The following is a 19,744-nucleotide window of genomic DNA, read 5'->3' on the forward strand; positions in this document are numbered from 1 at the left end:
TTACAAGTCCCACAAGCCATTCCTGCTAAATAACTCATTTTTCACCTTAACAGCCCCCAACCTCTCGTGTCCACCATCGATTATGGCCAGAACTGGCACTAGTAACCTTGCGACCATAGCTCAGATTGGCCGCCTCAGCAATGGAGGCATTGAATACTGTCTATATAGGCAAAACTCTGTCGGAGTTGTTTTTTTTTGGGGTGTGAGTTAAAGAATAGACTGAATTGATTCACATTGGATTGAAGACTCTGACAAACTTTACAAGGACAAATTCACTATATGCTTTGGTCTGTCCGTTGTCACAGAATTTAGTACCCAAGGTCACAGATTTAGCCCACTAAGTAGCAAAAATAGAAGATATGTTCCCCTCATCAGATCGTTTATTTTTTTTATGGAAGAGAGATCGTACCTGGTAAGCATTATTGTAGCCAGTGTGGTCAAGATCATGACAAACTGCCGAGGTCAGCATTATGAGCAAGTCAATACTGTCCATCTTACTTCTCAAGTCAGTGAGCCAAATTAAACCATACATCTGCACAAAACAAAGCACAGAAAAGATAGAAAGGTTGTCATTGTTTACGTGTCACTATTACTATTACTACTATTTGGTAACAGTAGAAAGGAAAGTCAAACACAAATAGATGTAATAGAAATTGAAAGAGTAAATGAAACAAAATTTCTAGGTACAATGACTGATGAAAAAATTAACTGGAAATCTCATATAAAAATTTACAACATAAGGTGGCAAGAGACACGGCAATAATAAATAAAGCAAAATATGTACAGGACCAAAAATCCCTCCATTGTCTCTACTGCTCACTAGTGTTACAATATCTGATAACTACAAAAGAACACTTCATTCATTAACCATGTTACAAAAAAGATCACTTAGAATAATACATAATGTTGGATATAGAAAACATTCAAGCCCTTCATTAATTGAATCGAAAATACAAAAAATCCACGATATCGTAAATTTGCTAACAGCTAAAATTAAGCACAAAGCAAACTATAACCTGCTACCGAAGAACGTACAACAATTCTTCTCAACAAAAGAGAAGAAATATAACCGTGGAGAAAAATGTTATTTAAAACATTTGTATGCACGTACAACACTTAAGACCTTTCATATGTGGAATTTAATTATGGAATGGATTAAGCAAATAAATCAAACAATGTACTAATATGATCCAATTCAAGAAACTCTTCAAACTTAAAGTGTTTACAAAGTACAAAGAAGAATAACCATGATAAACATTCAGAATTTATTGATAATCCTATTTATGTCACATTATGAAATACAACTTATTTCACTACTTATTTATTCATTCATTTTTAATTGTATTATTTATGGAGTATATTGTGAATAAATTGAGAACAGGAAGTGAACACAAGTGTTAGCAACTGTTATGTTAAGGAAAAGGGGTAGGATTAAATAAATTCTGCTTCTTCCTACTCCTTTTCGAACATGTTGAAAAGAAAAACTGTAAACTGTGATGTATCATGTTGTAATTGTTTGCATGTTGGAAAAAAACTCAAACTCAACTAAATTAAACAACTATTACTATATTTTATCATCTTGTTGCTTAACTCTCATTTTAAGAGGTAGTTGTCTGTAGCTGATTATTAGCTCAATGCTCTTTATAGTTAAAAGTGAATTAGCAGGACTAATCTCAGTTTGTCCAAACACAACATGTCAGGTAAGACCTGTATTAGAACGCTCATTTATGTGTGTATGTGTATATGTGATATTATCCAAAACTTCTTAAACCCTGGGCCACTTTCTGCTGTGTAACATGCTTCCATCTACACTTCTTAAACTTTATGAAGCATTTATTTCTTAGTGTTGATTGGAACAAGCTTAGTTTGGTCTTTCTCTTAGTTTGGTTAGTTTGATCTATACCTTTGGATCTGGATCTTGTTAAAGCGGTTGCATATACTGTATTTTACAATACTGTATTTTGTCTTTTTACAGCAAAGTGCTCCATGGTTTAAAATGCTCGTATTTCAGTTGCTTTAAAAGATGCAAGAGTCACTCACCATCTGGGTGACACAGAAGCAGTGCTTGAAGTTGTGAAAGGGGATGTTGTTGTATCTACGGTAAACTTCAAACAGGAACTGTTGCAATACTTCAGGCTCGATATTGTAGATGGCTATAAAGTCTAAGTCAGAGTACATGACTTGCAGGAGCACCATGATCTCTGCATCCTCCCACTGCCTGCAAATATGAAAAACACAAAACAGCGCTTAAAGGGGTCATATTATGGGGTCATAAAAGACTTCCCTGAGGTCTACATCACAAACGTCAAATTCTCGGTCCGCTGGACCATTTGCAAATCAACGCGCATCCAGTCCGCATGGCGAAATTATAGGGGATTGCACTTTTTTTTGGACTCCTGTCTATCGTTCACAATACTTATAGAGACAAGAAGTTGTTTGTTTTTTTGCATTCTAAAATTTGAAAATCATCTTGTTCTAGGTGGCTAGCAATGCAGCTAATGGGAGCAATCCATTCTGTCTCTATATCACTTTAAATCATTTAAAAACTGACCAACAAAACTTTATTTACGTTCTGTAACCTGTATAATAACCAAGCTGTAGCAACATTGTTATTGTAAGAGCGAACACTGTGTAACTGTTTATCTAGTGTAGTAACACATCGGCGTGTGACAGTATTAGTCGTGAGAGCTACGGCGAGATATAGACTGGCTTCTATGTCACCAGCCAGATCGTGTTTGAGTTTGTAATGCACAACACAATGTGATAGGACACCAATCTGTACTGACTGAAAAACATGAACAATCATATTAGAGTACCTGTAAAGTATTAGCCCACATTTCATGTTTTGTTTGTACACAGCTAGCTCGACAGTGTATGTACTGTAGTTGTTCTAACACGCATGATGCACTGCATGTATCATGTTCAATAGTATAGTGACTCACTCCATGGACAGTTAGTTTGGTCCAGCTGGCCGGAGACGTTTTCAGTTGATTTTGGGTAAGCAACCCTTTTCTGTTAGCATAGCTGGGCTCCAAGTTCTACATTTACAGCGTCAAAGTCACACCGACCTCACCTTCTCGACTTTTGTCTGCTCCAAAGTTTCACTCTCCGTTTGTGCTTACTTTTATACGCAGCAGTTCATCCTCTGTATATTCAGGTTAAAAAGGATAGGGTTGTGAATCCTCATTTGTCCAAAAATAGTAGTCTTCGTTGTCTATTACCAAGTCTGCCATGATTAGAAAACACTCGCGTTTGTTTCCAGAAGTAGGAACACACATTTGTTGCCAGAAGTCGGAAGTGCGCTGCTATGAAAACGGAAATAAATGCGCAGAGGAAATTAGTTATGGCATTGCTTGAAATGACAAAATACGAAAAATATTCTACACATTATAGTACATATGTACATATTATTGTTATGAACGTGTCTGTTACTACATTATACATATATACTTGCAGTGTGTATATTGTACATATTACTTATTGTTATGAACGTGTCTGTTACTACATTATACACAGTACAGGTCAAAAGTTTGGACACACCTTCTCATTCACAACACAAATGATGGTCCCAACCCCATTGATAAAGCAAGAAATTCCACGAATCAACCTGATAAGGCACACCTGTGAAGTGAAAATCATTTCAAATGACTACCTCTTGAAGCTCATCAAGAGAATGCCAAGAGTGTGTAAAGCAGTAATCTAAGCAAAGGGTGGCTATTTCGAAGAAACAGGAATATAAAACATGTTTTCAGTTATTTCACCTTTTATAACTCCACATGTGTTCATTCATAGTTTTGATGCCTTCAGTGACAATCTACAATGTAAATTGTCATGAAAATAAAGAAAACGCATTGAATGAGAAGGTGTGTCCAAACTTGTGGCCTGTACTGTACATACTTGCCACAGTTGTATTAGTTGCACTAAACATTCTTACTAATTGTGTTAGATTACTACCAAAAGTAACAATAATTTAGAAGTACACAACATAAAACAACACCACTCTAACTAATAAACACTGTTTGCACAAAATAACACATTAAAGATGCATAGTAATCATGGCTACAATCACAAATATGATGGCATAAAAGTTCAGATAAAGTCAATTTTGCTGTCAAAGTTCGATAATAAGGTGGTATAAAACACATTAGGAATGTGTAGCACTACCTACACCTTCTTGCAAAAATGCTTCTCATTCTTTCTGGTAAGCGACAAAACCCAGCATGGAACACTTTACTGTTTAATCAACACAGTCGTGTTAACATCATCAAGGCTCACATTTATGCGTTCACACACAGCGCCAACATTTGGAAACATTTGTGGCAGCATCTGACAAAGTTATGTTTAAGTTTCACTTTTGCATATCATAGCACATGACTGTTTTTTTTTCTTTGTTCAAGAAACCTTGATTAAAGTTGGAAACAGAGGTGTCGCTAGTTTTTAAAAACATGGAAGGCTCAACCCTCAGGAAATGCACTAATAATTATAATCATAATCATAATGTATTATTATGATAAGGGGTCAATTAATCTGTTTAGCTCTGAATGTTGGCCCCCTGTGGGATTGATTTTGACCCCCCTGGTTTACATAACATGTAATTGTGGTGCATTAGTCCAAAGGCCTCCTCTCTGAGCTGCCACCTTACCGTGGTAGAGGAGTTTGCGTGTCCCAATGATCCTAGGAGCTATGTTGTCCGGGGGCTTTATTCCCCCTGGTAGGGTCTCCCAAGACAAACTGGTCCTAGGTGAGGGATCAGACAAAGAGCAGCTCGAAGACCTCCATGAAGAATAAAAATAAAGGACCCAGATTTCCCTCGCCCGGACGCGGGTCACCGGGGCCCCCCTCCGGAACCAGGCCCGGAGGCGGGGCACGATGGCGAGCGCCTGGTGGCCGGGCCTGTCCCCATGGGGCCCGGCCGGGCACAGCCCGAAGAGGCAACGTGGGTCCCCCCTCCAATGGGCTCACCACCCTTAGCAGGGGCCATAGAGGTCGGGTGCAGTGTGAGCTGGGCAGCAGCCGAAGGCAGGGCACTTGGCGGTCCGATCCTCGGCTACAGAAGCTAGCTCTTGGGACGTGGAACGTCACCTCGCTGGGGGGGAAGGAGCCTGAGCTAGTGCGCGAGGTCGAGAAGTTCCGGCTAGATATAGTCGGACTCACTTCGACGCACAGCAAGGGCTCTGGAACCAGTTCTCTCGAGAGGGGCTGGACTCTCTTCTACTCTGGCGTTGCCGGCAATGAGAGCCTGCACGTTGGAGTGGCAATTCTTGTTGCCAGCTCAGAGCCTGCACGTTGGAGTTCAACCCGGTGGATGAGAGGGTAGCTTCCCTCCGCCTTCGGGTGGGGGGACGGGTCCTGACTGTGGTTTGCGCTTACGTGCCAAACGGCAGCTCAGAGTACCCACTCTTTTTGGATTCGCTCGAGGGAGTACTTGAGAGTGCTCCCCCGGGTGATTCCCTCGTTCTACTGGGGGACTTCAATGCTCATGTTGGCAGCGACAGTGAAACCTGGAGAGGCGTGATTGGGAAGAATGGCCGCCCGGATCTGAACCCGAGTGGTGTTTTGTTATTGGACTTTTGTGCCCGTCACAGATTGTCCATAATGAACACCATGTTCAAACATAAGGGTGTCCATATGTGCACTTGGCACCAGGACACCCTAGGCCGCAGTTCCATGATCGACTTTGTAATTGTGTCATCGGATTTGCGGCCTCATGTTTTGGACACTCGGGTGAAGAGAGGGGCGGAGCTTTCAACCGATCACCACCTGGTGGTGAGTTGGCTGCGATGGTGGGGGAGGCTGCCGGACAGACCTGGCAGGCCCAAACGCATTGTGAGGGTTTGCTGGGAACGTCTGGCAGAGTCTCCTGTCAGAGAGAGTTTCAATTCCCACCTCCGGAAGAACTTTGAACATGTCATGAGGGAGGTGCTGGACATTGAGTCCGAGTGGACCATGTTCCGCGCGTCTATTGTCGGGGAAGCTGATTGGAGCTGTGGCCGCAAGGTAGTTGGTGCCTGTCGTGGCGGTAATCCTAGAACCCGTTGGTGGACACCGGCGGTGAGGGATGCCGTCAAGCTGAAGAAGGAGTCCTATCGGGTTCTTTTGGCTCATAGGACTCCTGAGGCAGCGGACAGGTACCGACAGGCCAAACGGTGTGCGGCTTCAGCGGTTGCGGAGGCAAAAACTCGGACATGGGAGGAGTTCGGGGAAGCCATGGAAAACGACTTCCGGACGGCTTCGAAGCGATTCTGGACCACCATCCGCCGCCTCAGGAAGGGGAAGCAGTGCACTATCAACACCGTGTATGGTGAGGATGGTGTTCTGTTGACCTCGACTGCGGATGTTGTGGATTGGTGGAGAGAATACTTTGAAGACCTCCTCAATCCCACCAACACGTCTTCCTACGAGGAAACAGTGCCTGGGGAATCTGTGGTGGGCTCTTCTATTTCTGGGGTTGAGGTTGCTGAGGTAGTTAAAAAGCTCCTCGGTGGCAAGGCCCCGGGGGTGGATGAGATCCGCCCGGAGTTCCTTAAGGCTCTGGATGCTGTGGGGCTGTCTTGGTTGACAAGACTCTGCAGCATCGAGTGGACATCGGGGGCGGTACCTCTGGATTGGCAGACCGGGGTGGTGGTTCCTCTCTTTAAGAAGGGGAACCGCAGGGTGTGTTCTAACTATCGTGGGATCACACTCCTCAGCCTTCCCGGTAAGGTTTATTCAGGTGTACTGGAGAGGAGGCTACGCCGGATAGTCGAACCTCGGATTCAGGAGGAACAGTGTGGTTTTCGTCCTGGTCCTGGAACTGTGGACCAGCTCTATACTCTCAGCAGGGTCCTTGAGGGTGCATGGGAGTTTGCTCAACCAGTCTACATGTGCTTTGTGGACTTGGAGAAGGTATTCGACCGTGTCCCTCGGGAATTCCTGTGGGGAGTGCTCAGAGAGTATGGGGTATCGGACTGTCTGATTTTGGCGGTCCGCTCCCTGTATGATCAGTGTCAGAGCTTGGTCCGCATTGCCGGCAGTAAGTCGGACACGTTTCCAGTGAGGGTTGGACCCCGCCAAGGCTGCCCTTTGTCACCGATTCTGTTCATAACTTTTATGGACAGAATTTCTAGGCGCAGTCAAGGCGTTGAGGGGATCCGGTTTGGTGGCTGCAGGATTAGGTCAATGCTTTTTGCAGATGATGTGGTCCTGATGGCTTCATCTGGCCAGGATCTTCAGCTCTCGCTGGATCGGTTCACAGCCGAGTGTGAAGCGACTGGGATGAGAATCAGCACCTCCAAGTCCGAGTCCATGGTTCTCGCCCGGAAAAGGGTGGAGTGCCATCTCCGGGTTGGGGAGGAGACCCTGCCCCAAGTGGAGGAGTTCAAGTACCTCGGAGTTTTGTTCACGAGTGAGGGAAGAGTGGATCGTGAGATCGACAGGCGGATCGGTGCGGCATCTTCAGTAATGCGGACGCTGTATCGATCCGTTGTGGTGAAGAAGGAGCTGAGCCGGAAGGCAAAGCTCTCAATTTACCGGTCGATCTACGTTCCCATCCTCACCTATGGTCATGAGCTTTGGGTTATGACCGAAAGGACAAGATCACGGGTACAAGCGGCCGAAATGAGTTTCCTCCGCCGGGTGGCAGGGCTCTCCCTTAGAGATAGGGTGAGAAGCTCTGTCATCCGCGGGGAGCTCAAAGTAAAGCCGCTGCTCCTCCACATCGAGAGGAACCAGATGAGGTGGTTCGGGCATCTGCTCAGGATGCCACCCGATCGCCTCCCTCGGGAGGTGTTTAGGGCACGTCCGACCGGTAGGAGGCCACGGGGAAGACCCAGGACACGTTGGGAAGACTATGTTTCCCGGCTGGCCTGGGAACGCCTCGGGATCCCCCGGGAGGAGTTGGACGAAGTGGCTGGGGAGAGGGAAGTCTGGGCTTCCCTGCTTAGGCTGCTGCCCCCGCGACCCGACCTCGGATAAGCGGAAGAAGATGGATGGATGGATGGATGGATAGTCCAAAGGCCGCACACATTTTGCTTTACTGACCATCTTCAAGCCACTTTCTGTGACGTCATCATGTAATTTGTAAGATAATAAGATAATGTAACAAAGGCCGGCCAGTGTGGCGGGGCCAAATTACTTTAGTAAACCTCACTCCCTAACAATCTCAAAAACTAGTCCTGGACAGCGAGTTGACAGCTCGGTGCCTAGCACACGCACACTCTCTTTCAGGAGGACTCTGGTTTGACGACAATAATCCATCCATCCATCCTTTTCCTACCGCTTGTCCCTTTCGGGGTCGCCACCTCACCGCAGGGTCACAATAATAACAAGGCTAAAGAAATGTTATACATACAGTATATTAAAAGACAAATATTTGTGTTTTTGCTCATTATTAGTTTTATTTTATTTTTTTCTCATTACATGATGCTTTCAGCTATACGTATCAATTTTGGCTGTGGGTTTTTTTCGGAGCCATGAAAAAAAAATGCCACATTCCACAGATGGCCAGACTGTCAGCAATCAGACACCCTCGCTTAACCTCGTTCTCCGGGCTGCACGAGTGTTGGCACGAGGGCTGTCCTCGACTAAGGATTTTTATAGTCAAATCTGATTTGCCCATAGTCGACTATCAATCAAATCAATTGTGCTGTTTTTTGAGTGAGAAATAAACAGATTGTGATCATAGTAGTGTATATTGACTGGTCAGTAGGTGTCAGTATAACGTTGCATGATGTACATATAGCAGCTATAAGGTGATTCCTTAAGATACCGTACTTAAAATACAGTCTTTTATTAAAGTCAACAAAACAGAGATCTCATTTGCAACGTTTTCCACCTCAAAAAGACTAAACCACCTACAGAAAAAAATATACAGTAGAGATTGGATTGTTTAGTGTGATCCTCGGCTCTGTGCTGCAATAAGACATTAAAACTTGACTAAATAGAAGACGTAAAAGTCGTAAAAAAAAGTTTCTCTATGTGCACCTGCAAAAGGATCATTAACTGTACCAGCAAAAACACCTCCAGGGTGCCGTGGTGAGTTCAGCAGGTAATTAACTCCACGGAGGGAGAGGAAGGGAGGTTAATGTCTAATGATTTGACTGGGAGGTTAATAGTCAAATCTTTAACTATTTGAAGACAACACAATAGAAAAGTGTCTGCAACATAGCTGTCAGGATTTGGTTTTTGCAATTCTTTAGATCGAGCAGAATGCATGATAGTCACCTTTATAGGTGAATATCAGTCAATACCCAGTAATCTATTTACTTATATATGCACCTTATTGCTTTTTTATCCTGCACTACCATGAACTAATGCAACGAAATTTCGTTCTTATCTGTACTGTAAAGTTCAAATTTGAATGACAATAAAAAGGAAGTCTAAGTCTAAGTCTAAGTCTATAGGTTTTCAAATATATGGCCACTCACTGTCGTACGCTTCCTTGTACTTTTAATCATGTTTAATGTTTGGAGGACATTTCGTTGTGATCGCGTACAACAGAGTGATTGATTGAATGTTGCTACCCCTGTTGATGGTGCCAGGCTAAATATGAGGCAAGCTAGTGATTGATGCTAAATACGAGCAAGCTGCACAGTGCTCGCTATGGCGGTATACAGTCAGCCACTGCGCCATGTCTTCAATGCCTTTTCGATATAGAGTTATAGAGATTATAGAGAAAGAAAAACATTCACACAATATGGATTTATTATTTTTACAATTTGATCAACAAGCATGAGTATTTTATATCCACACAAAAACGAACAATGGGAGTTTTTTCATTTAGGGTGATTTTTAAATGTTAAATGGGTTATACTTTCTACCTTCAAGGTACTCAAAGCGCTTTGACAGTATTTCCACATTCACCCATTCACACACTGATGGCGGGAGCTGCCATGCAAGGCGCTAACCAGCAGCCATCAGGAGCAAGGGGTGAAGTGTCTTGCCCAAGGACACAACGGACGTGACTAGGATGGTAGTAGGTGGGGATTGAACCCCAGTAACCAGCAACACTCCGATTGCTGGCACGGCCACTCTACCAACTTCGCCACGCCGTCCCTGTTAATATTGTATCGCCGACGATTAGGTATGGGGATGGAAAACCGGTTGTCAACAAGAACTGATTTTCAATTCCCAGCTGTCGTGTTTTTCTTCTTAGATATTTCTGCGTATAGTTCCCTTTTGGCATTACTACTCTCTGGACATTTGTGAGGCTCCCTGGTTTCAGTCTCTTTCTATATTCATCCCCAGTGCATCTCACTTTTGCTTTGACACCTTAGTGTGGCTTCACCCCATTTATGTTGGACTTGATTAGACTTATTTATGTTGTAATTTCCCCCACTCCTTTGGAGTGTGCCCTATTCTTGTATTAAAACTTTCTTATATTTGCATCCTGTCTCTGGTTAGGGGTCCTACTTCCGGTCTAGCCAATCGTAACACTAGCTGCGTTTTCATTACCTTTGAGAAATGCGCATAACCTAAATATCACAATAAGAAACTGGCAATGGAAACACCCATATTTCGAAAAACCTCTCAAATATCGCGAAAACATTTTTGCGCTCTCATGATGTGGTTTTTGAGACTTTTTGACATTGAAGTTTTTCGCAAAAGCATGATGGAAACACCTTTTTCGCATTTAGAGGGCACCTAAAGATTCAATTGGTGGGCGCCAATGCAGGACAGCTATGGCAAAGGGGTCGTCTTGGTCTTGCTTCCAATCGGTCGGCCGGGGTCGAGCTGCACCAGGCCGTCTCGGTTCCCTTCGCAATAGAGGCCGACCCGCAGGCTGAGAGAGACCCACATGCTCAAAGTGGGATGAGATTTTACGAGAATTACGGGTCATGACGCAAAACATCTTTTAATGGAAACACCTACAAGTTGCAAATGTACTTTATCGAAAACATTTTTAAATCGCTTGTATTTTGCAAAAAAATGCAATGGAAATGCATCTACATTCCTTAGTTAATGCCTTGTTACACAATCACCTGTGTAAATATTTAAAGTTTCAATGTGTACACCTAAGGCTAACATATGTGTGCTGACGATATTTTTACAAAATAAAATTCGGCCAAAAATTCAAGGAACTGTTTGCGACATTTACACAGATGCTTGGACTGCGCTAACTTTTCAAAGTATTTTACACAGTATACCCCGCCCTCTTACGGCTTCTGGGACGTAATGACGTACCTACATACGTACGTACGCAACGCTTGCACGCTGATTAGTTTGGGTGTTGTTAGCTAACGAAAGCAATTTAGACAGTTCGCGTTAGCTGTCATTGAATGTATTTTCTATCATAACAACAGCATGACTGCAAATTGTTTGTTGCTTCTCTTGGACTACTTGTGTATGTTTGTACTTTCCTTGCGTGTACATGTGGATGAGACAGGGTGAGTAACCGCCGTAAACACCAATTATTTAATTCGGTCGAGAAAATGTTGTTATTACATAAACTCAGTTTTTGTAAAAAAAATATAGACAATTTTAAAACGTGTGTTCTGTTTAACCACTAAAGGTAACATAAGCTAGCCAATACTGTTCTATTTTTTGCTTTGTAAAATGTAAATCTATGTGCGATTTATTTTCTCTATAGTCCAGAAATTACGTTTTTCATTTTATTACCACCAACAACTTTGGTGGTAAACCATGCAGTTTTAAGACTTAAATATGCCTCACAGTTTTATTAAAGTCATTTTAAAGTAAAAAATGAATAAGTTTATATATTTTATTTGACTTTCGATTTAAAGACAAACATGAATACACTGAGGACTGGTGCATGTATGCTGTACATTGTACCTGTATTTTTTTTTTTTAATCTGTGAATTTATAGGGTTGTGAATATTCATTTGGACTCAATATCCTCTGCCTTCCTAGGATGTAAGCAAAGCTCTGCTGGAGTTGTTTGTTAAAGACTCGACAAACAGTTGACTCTTGGACACATTCTTAGCCCACTCTCACTGTATGTTTGGGTCTGCCAGGTCTGTCAAATCATAATGTTCATATAAATGCCCATTTCTGCTGTATTCCAAAAGAGAAGTGTGAGATATTATCTTATATATCCAGATGGCAAATATAACTGGACCAGATATGTGCTTAAAAATCCGGTGCAGATCCGTTTTACCCATCTAGGCCAGTAATTTTTTGCACCTCGGTATTGATCTGAAAGGGACTCATTTGCCAGACCTGAAAGAGCTTTGGGCCAAATCTGGTCCAAAGCAGCGGAAAACAAAGTCACATACGGCCCAAATATGGCACATATACGTAACCCAAATATTACATTCGGACCAGCTGTGGACCAGATGTGGTCCGAGTTATTACCAAAACTTTTCTAGCATTGATTTGCATCATATCTTAATGTGTCTATAGAGTTTGTCTATTTAAAGTAATTACGACAATACTTTATTAGTTTAAAAAAAAAAAGCTATTTATTGATGGTAACAAAATGCACCTTTACATTGCAAATAATTAGCAGCACATCGTTGTACAAAACATGTAAGTAGCATAGCTAATAAAACCCAAGACTTCCATTAGAATTATTCATGTTTAAACAGTAAACATCACTATTCAAGTAGTGTTTGTTTAAATTGTTTTATATATTCAGTAAAATTCTGTTCTTCTGAGCTTGGTTTGTGAAATAGATTGCAGAAATGAGCAATCATTGAACAAAATCAAAATAAATAAACATTATAAATAAAAAAACATTAAAAATATGAACTTCAAAAATCAAATCGCAGAACCATACAGAGCATGTTCAAGTGTCACAGACACAGTAGAACAGTTTTCCTCTCAAGTATATTACCTTTTTTAACAAAGATCTTACATGTTGTAAAGTAATCAACCCTTTGGAGGGTCAAATGGGACACAAGTAATTATTTACAGATTTATTTAAATACATTATCTACGATGTGGATTGAATACATACAGTAATGGGGTTATTAATTGTGTAATTTTTTACTTAATGTAAAAAAAAATATTTTTTATTATTAAACAAATTATTTCATGATTTATCTAAGTATTTCATGAATTTATATTATCTGTCAAATTCAGCCTCAAAGTCAGTGGGCGGGGGTCCGAATACTAACACCTGATTGGTTACCTGGCGCTTCCACTTGTCTGTGGAACTTTGACCAGAGAAGCGAAGGAGTACCCGTATTTTCCGCACTATAAGGCGCACCTAAAAACCACAATTTTTCTCAAAAGCTGACAGTGCGCCTTATAACCCGGTGCGCTTTATTACGATTCATTTTCATAAAGTTTCGATCTCGCAACTTCGGTAAACAGCCGCCATCTTTTTTCCCGGTAGAACAGGAAGCGCTTCTTCTTCTACGCAAGCAACCGCCAAGGAAAGCACCCGCCCCCATAGAACAGGAAGCGCTTCTTCTTCTACTGTAAGCAACCACCCGCCCCCGGAAGAAGAAGAAAAAACGCGCGGATATCACCGTACGTTTCATTTCCTGTTTACATCTGTAAAGACCACAAAATGGCTCCTACTAAGCGATCCGGTTCATAAAAAGACGCAATCTCTCCATCCGCACACGGATTACTACCGTATTTCACAGCAACTGATATTCCTGTGAACCGCACTGTGGAACGGGAGCACGTACGGTGAATATTCGCACCACAGGGAATGAGAAGTCATCCTTCACTGTGGTTCTAGCTTGCCATGCTAACTTCCACCCATGGTGATATTCAAAAGGAAGACCTTGCCAAAAGAGACCTTTCCAGCCGGCGTCATCATAAAAGCTAACTCGAAGGGATGGATGGATGAAGAAAAGATGAGCGAGTGGTTAAGGGAAGTTTACGCGAAGAGGCCGGGTGGCTTTTTTCACACAGCTCCGAAGGCGAACACACCTTCACTAAGACGGGCAGACAGCGCCGGACGACATACGCCAACATTTGCCAGTGGATCGTAAATGCCTGGGCAGATATTTCGGTCACAACTGTGGTCCGAGCTTTCCGGAAGGCAGGATTCACAGAACTGCTGGACAACAGTGACACTGACTCCGGTGACTTCGACGAGACGGAACCGGCCATTTTGGATCCCGTATTCGCCCAACTTTTCAATTCGGACACCGAAGACGAAGAATTCGAAGGATTTACGAATGAAGAATAACTTCAGAAGGTGAGCGCTATGTTTATTTTGTGTGTTGTGACATTAACGTTCGAGCAACATTATGTTGCTATTGTTCTACACCATTTTGAATTTTACTATGTTTGTGATTGCACATTTGCGTACATTTTGGGACAGAGTTGTTAGAACGCTGGTTTTCAATATATTATTAAAGTTTGACTGAACTATCTGACTGTTTTTTTGACATTCCCTTTAGCGCAGCGTAGGCGCGGCTTATAATCCGGGGCGGCTTATTGGTGGACAAAGTTATGAAATATGTAATTCATTGAAGGTGCGGCTAATAATCCGGTGCGCCTTATAGTGCGGAAAATACGGTACTGGTCGGTGTTTTGGTCTGAAAATGCGGAAATAACTCAACTCTTCAATAAATTCCTCTCCTTAACAGTTACATGCTCTTCATCACAGGTCTTTTTTCCTAGATTTTGAACCCTGCAGCTTATAAAATGGAGCGGCTAATTTATGGATTTTTTTTTTTTACTAATGGCCATAATGTTGTGTGTTCAATAATTTGCATTAAACCCAAGCAGAGGCCTGATATGGTGTGTTATTAGTTTGTGCTATGACGCATCGATCTTTTGGATGATTTTGCTCACTGCAGGTATCGCGCGCGTGTTGAGAATGCACTTCATGTTTTGATGGCGTAAACTTGAAATAAGCGTACATAGCGTTTTTGCTTGAAAGGATTCTTCATATATCATTCCAAGCAACGTTTGTAAGTTTCACAGACAATTCTTATTTTTTAAACAGTCCCATGTGGGATGTCTGTAAGAGTGTTTTCATGTGTGCAGGTTGAAAATGTTATTTGTGTTTTAATGCTGTAAACCGGAAAAAATGGTCCATATCATTTTTGCTCACAGGAATATTCTTCATTCATCACTCCAAGCTACGCTTGTAAGTTTCACAGTGCCATGTGTGAAGTCTGTAGGAGTGTTTTCATGCATATTTGTACGTTAGCTAATATGCGAACACGTTTACGAGTGTTTATGTTAGTATTATTAACTTACAATGGCATTATTTTTGTATTGTTTCAGTTTCACAAATTCCTTAGTAAATTTACCAAAACGTCACCGTGGAGGTATTGAGTCTGTTTAGATGATCGGAGAGCTAGCTTCCGCAGCTAGGTCCGTGGGTCATAAAGAAATACAATCATGTGTGCTTACGAACTGTATCCCTGCAGACTGTATTGATCTATACTGATGTATAATGTAGGAACCAGAAATATTAATAACAGAAAGAAACTGTAACGACGAGTTCGCATCGTGATGCGGGTGTGGTTCTCCCAAGGATGCAGACGGCTTCGGACACAGCTTGCAGGTAGGAATATGATTTATTTAAATATAAATCATACGGTGAATAACAAAAAACATGCACGTAGCACAAAAAGGCAAAAACAAAAGGGCTAGCGTGGGAGCTAGTAGAGATGCGCGGTTTGCGGACACAACCGCGGAGTCCGCGGATTATCCGCGGATCGGGCGGATGAAATTAAAAAAACTAAGATTTTTTCCGCTCGCGGGTCGGGTCGGGCGGATTAATTTTTTTTTTTTTTTTTTTTTTTTTTGCGGGTGGCAGTTAAACCAATTGGGAAATATATATACATAGTTAAATGTTGTTACCCACATACGAAAAACGAGCAGGCACCTGCTGCATATGCCACAACAGAAGAAGAAAAAAGAAGAGATGGACACTTTTACGGAGCGGAGAAGGGACGCCTCGCCGGGGTCCGGGACCCGAGGCCCCTTCCCCCGAGAGGGCCCCACCGGGAGCCGTAGCTGAGGCGATCCGCGAGAAGGGCCCGACGCACGTCCAGGGTCACTACCGCGCCCACCGCACCGACACCCCGCCTCGTCCGCTTTCGCCGCGGCCGGCGTCACGCGCAGCAGGTAAGCAGCTTACCTGCCCGCCACCCCCGTGGCCGGGGGCTCGTAACATGGGTCACTCCGCGCGCTCCGCCCGCGCAGCTTACCTGCTTGCCACCCCTGTTGCCGGGGGCGCGTAACAGGGGTCACTCCACGCGTAGTGCGCTCATGAAAGGGGTGGGGCTCACCCTGGTTGATATAGAGAGCAGGACGGTGGCCATGGAAGTTGGAACCCGCTAAGGAGTGTGTAACAACCCACCTGCCGAATCAACTAGCCCTGAAAATGGATGGCGCTGGAGCGTGGGCCCATATACCTGGGCGTCGCCGGCAGCGAGACGCGCTTGGAGGTGCGCTCAGCGCGGCTCCCATATGATTGCGCACTGGTGTGCGTCTGGGTCGTGACAGCGTGGCACGCGAATGTCTGTGCATTGGATCAGTCTCCTTTCTTTAACAGGCAAAAGCTTTATAACCTCACCATACCTGCCAACTTTTAAATCAGAAAAACCTAGTAGCCAGGGTCCAAGGGCCGCAGGCCCCGGTAGGTCCAGGACAAAGTCCTGGTGGAGGGTTCAGGGCTTCGCCCCCCGACGCAAAATGACTATTAGCATTCAGACAGGTTAAAATGTTGCTAAAACCATCACTTTTCTATCAGTCACAGTGACTTTTCAAAACAAAAATATTACAGCAAAAATCATATGGGTTGATTGACATGTTTATTCTGTAAGCTAACTTCAATAGTTTGAAATTATTTTGACAGTTAATGCCAGTTATCCTGTCAACCTTTCACAAGACTTCAATTTGTTAATTGAAAGTATAAATAGTATAAACACTTTTTACAGTATGTCGTGCTGTGAAATACAGCCGACAGGATTGCGCATGCATGGTGCAGGAGAACAAAGGACTTCTTTCATTTAAGGTTTGTGATAAACCATCAAACTCATTCGTTAAAAGGACTCTATAGTAATATAAAGCGAATTTTTCTGGACATTATCATGCAAGAAAAGTTTATTTTTGGGATCGCGATCACCGCGTAATGATTTTTAAAGGTTGCATTACATTATTAACTGTCCCATGTGATCAGCCAGTGCGATTGGAAGTCCATGCTCAATTATTGCCTCCGTAAATAAAACTTCGGCATTTATCACATCCAAAGAATCTGTTTGGGCGACGAAAAACGTTGAAAGTTTTCCACTTGTATCGCTAGCAACGGCATTAGACTTGTGTTTTTTTGTCCCAACGTGGTCTTTTACATCGCTAATTCCTCCGTGTCCGATCGAAAAATCTTGTCTGCACAAGGTGCAATTCGCGTAGTTTTCACCCTTTTTTAAAATTTTTTTACTAATATTAGATATATAACAACGGGCGGATGGTGGGCGGATGCAGTTCTGATCAAACGTTACATCGGGTGGATGGCGGATGGTTGACGACTTTCTGACGCGGTTGCGGATGAAATAATTGCCTATCCGCGCATCTCTAGGAGCTAGCAAGCCAAAATAGCCTAGCGTGAGAACTAGCAGCTAAAGCACAGGAAATAATCGTCGTCATCAGTTGTGTGGGAACAAACTAGGAAGCCAGACCGAGTAAGGCCAGGGCAAAGACTAAATAGCCCTCTGATTAGTGCCCGGGCAACAGGTGCGCATCCCGAACACTAACCAGAGGCAGGTGAATGTAATCGGTTGACATGGCAACTGAAAACAAACAAAATCAAGGTGCTGAAAACACGTGACTCAAACATAAACAAACTATGATCCGGGCAGCGGATCGTAACAGAAACAACCCTTTTGTGCGTATGAGTGTGAATGAGTGTAAATGGGGGAGGGAGGTTTTTTGGGTTGGTGCACTAATTGTAAGTGTATCTTGTGTTTTTTATGTTGATTTAATTTATAAAATAAAACATTTTTTTCATTTTATTATTTCTTGTGCGGCCCGGTACCAATCGATCCGCGGACCAGTACCGGGCCGCTGCCCGGTGTTTGGGGACCACTGAGTTAGATAGTCAATCTAAGAGTTCCATCCACAACTGATCCACATTTGCTGAGCAGGCGTGACTTCTATAGAGATCTGGTGATTTGAAAGCGGATCTGGCGCAGTATGAACTGCTATCTGGGTGTATTGTTGCCCCATTTGTATTGGATTTTATCAAATGGATATATTTAGTGTTTGACACAGCCGGATCGCAGCAGGAGGGGATATGGATAGAAATAAGAAAAAAAGCAGACAGAGGGGGAAATTGTTGCAACTCCTAAAGTCAATTTAACTGGGGGCTGCTGAAGGTAGAGTCTGGGTGAGGCTGGGCCACACAAAGTATTCACTTCGGAATCACGGGTTTCACCACCTGACTAAATTTGCTATAGTGACCCTGAGCTATGGTACAGTTACAGTACAGTAGGCCTTAAGTCATTGAAAATGTGAATTTGAACGTAAAAATGTTATATTTTGACACTGTTGAGTTTCGCTTGCTTAAAGGAAGTTGCTCTCTTTGTCACCCAATGTTTGTGTGTTGCATTATTTTGTGTTTGCACCGTTATAACTGCCGTGAGGAGGTTATGTTATCTTTGTCATTAGTTTGTCAGTTAGTTAGTTAGTTAGGAGGCAAAATAACTCAAAAAGGTAAAGGCGGATTTTAATGAAACTTTCAGGAAATGTCTGAATTGGAATTGAGAACAACTGATAAGATTTTGGGGCTGATCCAAACTATTTTTACGACGTTACCTTACAGGCTTCAACTTCTGCGTGTATGCTTGTGGCCCCGCCTCCACCCACAGAGACAAAGACAGTGGATGACTGACAAGATCATTCAATGCATTTCTTCTATTCCGCTATAAATTGTCATGTCTGTTGATCATGTTTTTATTTTAGTCATGTTCGGTTTTGTTTTTGGACTCTTTGTGCACTCTTGTTTGTTTTTGTCACCATAGCAACCCATTAGTTTTCACCTGTCATGTCACGCACCTGTCTCACGCTTTGCACTCGCACACCTGTCACTAATCATGTCACTGCTATTTAAGCCTGTCTGTTTCTGTTGATCGGCCTGGTGACATTATCTATCCTATCATACCATGCTACTTCTGACATCCATACTACTACCTCTGCTACCCATGACATTCCTGTTACTATAGTTCATGCTTCATGCTGCCACAGTAAGTGTTCTTGTTTCGTGTTCATAGTTAATTGCCTTTGTGCTGCTAGTCTTTTGGTTTCATTAGTCAAGTTTGTTCTCCGCCATTGTGCGCGCCTTTTGTTTGCTTCCTTTTTTTGTAGTTTGTTAGTGTTTAAATAAATATGTATTTACCATCACGCCATGTCCGGTCCAAATCCTTTGCACCATGGGAAAACAAACCACGCCGTAGTCCAAGTCCTGACATAAATAGCTTAAAAAGTTATGGACAGATTTCCATCTAACTTTTAGGAAATGTCAGAAATGGAAAACAAAGAAGTCCTTACATTTTGGGGCTGATCTGGATCACTGGCTGGATTCATATCTTTTTTACTATTGGGAAGTAGTGCTTTTTCTTGTTGTAGTTAGTGTGTAGTGGGATTCAAGATTGCCATAACATATTTAACTGAGGGCTGTGAGTTTAATACCCCTGATCTAATCCAACTCATTACCAGGTGGTGGTCAGTTGCCAGCTTTGATGAGCAATCCATCAATGTGTATTCATGCCAGATCAATGTGCTTCCATTCAACTCAATTCATGAAATTGTTTTAGTGCACGTATACGCAGTTTTGGACATGTATGTTCTTCTAAAAAATAACAAACCTGCATTATTATTGTTGATATTG

General features: G+C 42.7%; 1 protein-coding gene across 3 annotated transcripts in view; it reads right to left on the reverse strand.

The window, feature by feature from the left end:
* Positions 1–19,744, reverse strand: part of LOC133574245 (high affinity cGMP-specific 3',5'-cyclic phosphodiesterase 9A) — a 51,797-nt gene that overhangs the window by 18,789 nt on the left and 13,264 nt on the right. For 2 of the 3 annotated variants that reach the window (XM_061926344.1, XM_072912010.1), the window contains 2 exons: positions 2,041–2,218; positions 410–532 (listed from right to left, as the gene is read on the reverse strand). In XM_061926344.1, coding sequence (XP_061782328.1) covers positions 410–532; positions 2,041–2,218 — 301 coding nt within the window. The remainder of the gene's footprint in view (positions 1–409; positions 533–2,040; positions 2,219–19,744) is intronic. The other variant, XM_061926345.1, reaches the window with a different exon arrangement.

The sequence above is a fragment of the Nerophis lumbriciformis genome, linkage group LG31 (genome assembly GCF_033978685.3).
Source record: "Nerophis lumbriciformis linkage group LG31, RoL_Nlum_v2.1, whole genome shotgun sequence".
Classification (NCBI taxonomy): Eukaryota; Metazoa; Chordata; class Actinopteri; order Syngnathiformes; family Syngnathidae; genus Nerophis; species Nerophis lumbriciformis.